Genomic DNA, 2,032 nt, shown 5'->3' on the forward strand with positions numbered 1-2,032 from the left:
ATTGCAAATAAATTACAAATCTTTAAGTACCAACTAAATTAGTTTCTATGTTTATGCAAAAATAGGTAGGTGGGCCACAAGGAACACTTTTCTGGTACTTTCTTGTTTTTGAAGGTACTTTGGATCATTTGTATATTGAATTCGATTTATCGGTCTAGTTAGCTTTTATTATGGTTTGATATTTTATTTTTACGGCAAGTGGACGTTGAGATATAATGATTCTTAGCTACGCGTTTTCGAGAGAAAGGTTCTGCGGAAGATTTATGGTCCTTTGCGCATTGGTAACGACGAATACATACCGCAGTCGATGAAACGATGAGCAGTAAGAGTTATACACCGAGACAGCGGTTACACTGGCTTGATCAAGAAGATATAAATATTATATGAGAATATTCTCCAAAAATCTGAAAGTGATCTGGCAAATAGTTTCGGAGATTTCAACGTATTTTTAAGAGTTTTTAACTAAGAGTAATCGGCTACCAAAACTTTAAACGTGAAGGCTGTATTTGGGGTCGGTGAGAAAACTTTCTGCGAAACGGCTGAAAAGATCGACTTGAAATGTTCACACGATCTTCTCAAATACATTTGCTAAGGAATGATAGAAGGAATAAAAATTTTGATAAAATTTTCGAATTTTTTCTAACTTTCCATTCTGAAATTATGATTTTTTTACGATAAATAACTGTTTTCTTTAGGAAGACATCATTAGGTAAAAATTTAAAATCTTACAAAGTTCGCGATAATTACATGTATAGTATTTATCTATAGTAATGCTAAACTTTTTTGGTATTTAGGAGAAAAGTATTTCTCGCCGTCGGACATCTTTTTCGAAGGTCCTCGTAAAAACCGATTAAGCGCTCAAGAGAGCACAATGTTTGTCGAAATAATTTGCAATTATTTAAGCACAATAAATTCTGTAAGTGTGTTTTTCGTAACTTGCTTATTAAAAAAAAAATGTCTCTTAAAAATATTCACAAACAAATGCGTTTTTACTGACTCATTAGTGGATATAAGTCCTTAAGTATCTAAAACACAATATTTGGGTAAGGACAAACCGGTGATTTTATGAAACATTTTTATCAGTTTAGAGTAGGTTGGGTTCTCAGGAAGAAATGTGTCAGTTGATAGTAAGAAGGGTTCTTTTCTGTAACCAAAAACTCAAAAAGTGAAAACAATACAAAGTGAGGTCGCTTCTTTTATCGAACATTCTTAATTGTATGTCTAGTGTTTCTCGACAGAAATATATTTTCAATATAAAGTTCGACGTGTTTATAGATAAAGAAGGTGTCTAATGATTATCTGATTAATATTTGAAAGCTCTACATACACACATCAAATATTAGCCAAAAGTTTTTATATATTTTCGTAAATTTTTTATTTATTTTTTTTTTATGTATATTTCTACCAGGTATGTTTTCAATCATGTTTTCTAATTTAGGTATCATACAGTTTAGCCTCGTCTGCGATTTCTTCTTCTTCTGCCACCTCTGCGTCCACGACGTCTTCTACCACCGCGACGTCTCCTTCTTCTGCCACGTCCACGACGGCGCCTACCACGTCTACCGCGGCGACGACGTGTGCCATCAACATCATCTTTGTCTTCAGCATCATTGTCATCATTATCTTGAGTTCCCTTCCTCAGCACTGTTTCAATCTTCGATTGTTGCCCGTTATGGTTCGCAGCTTCATTGTTGGCTTCCCTGAGTTGGTTTTCGGCATTTTTAGTGTTGGTACTTACTAACGCGCCTTGTGCTTGTTCTTGCTTATCCCTTAGCTGCTGTCTGGCGAATGCGCCTTGCATATAGCAGCATACAATTGCTAGAAGCACTATGAAAATGCTCAGCTTAATCGACATCTCCGTGTTTGTACTTGATTGTTGTACCAATGAAGCTTACAAGTCAATTGATAACTTTGCTCTGTGTGGTAGCGCTTTTATAACGGTTTCTTTGACATATTGAATGCATTTTACTGCAGTTGTGTAAATTTTGGGTTGAAGCTTAGTCTTCGTTACAATGTTCAATTGGTCTTTGCA

General features: G+C 35.1%; 1 protein-coding gene across 1 annotated transcript; it reads right to left on the bottom strand.

Annotated features, from left to right (window-relative positions):
- Positions 1–1,450: 1,450 nt before the first annotated feature.
- Positions 1,451–1,801, bottom strand: LOC108967702 (protamine-like). The gene has a single exon (XM_018931295.1). The coding sequence runs from the start codon at positions 1,799–1,801 to the stop codon at positions 1,451–1,453; it is 351 nt and encodes a 116-aa protein (XP_018786840.1).
- Between the last annotated feature and the right edge of the window lie 231 nt (positions 1,802–2,032).

This window comes from Bactrocera latifrons, unplaced genomic scaffold (genome assembly GCF_001853355.1).
Source record: "Bactrocera latifrons isolate USDA-ARS-PBARC rearing strain unplaced genomic scaffold, ASM185335v1 scaffold_196, whole genome shotgun sequence".
Classification (NCBI taxonomy): Eukaryota; Metazoa; Arthropoda; class Insecta; order Diptera; family Tephritidae; genus Bactrocera; species Bactrocera latifrons.

Bases quoted from the DNA above. Each gene is read 5' to 3' on its own strand.
- LOC108967702 (XM_018931295.1), bottom strand. From the start codon at position 1,801: ATGCAAGGCGCATTCGCCAGACAGCAGCTAAGGGATAAGCAAGAACAA.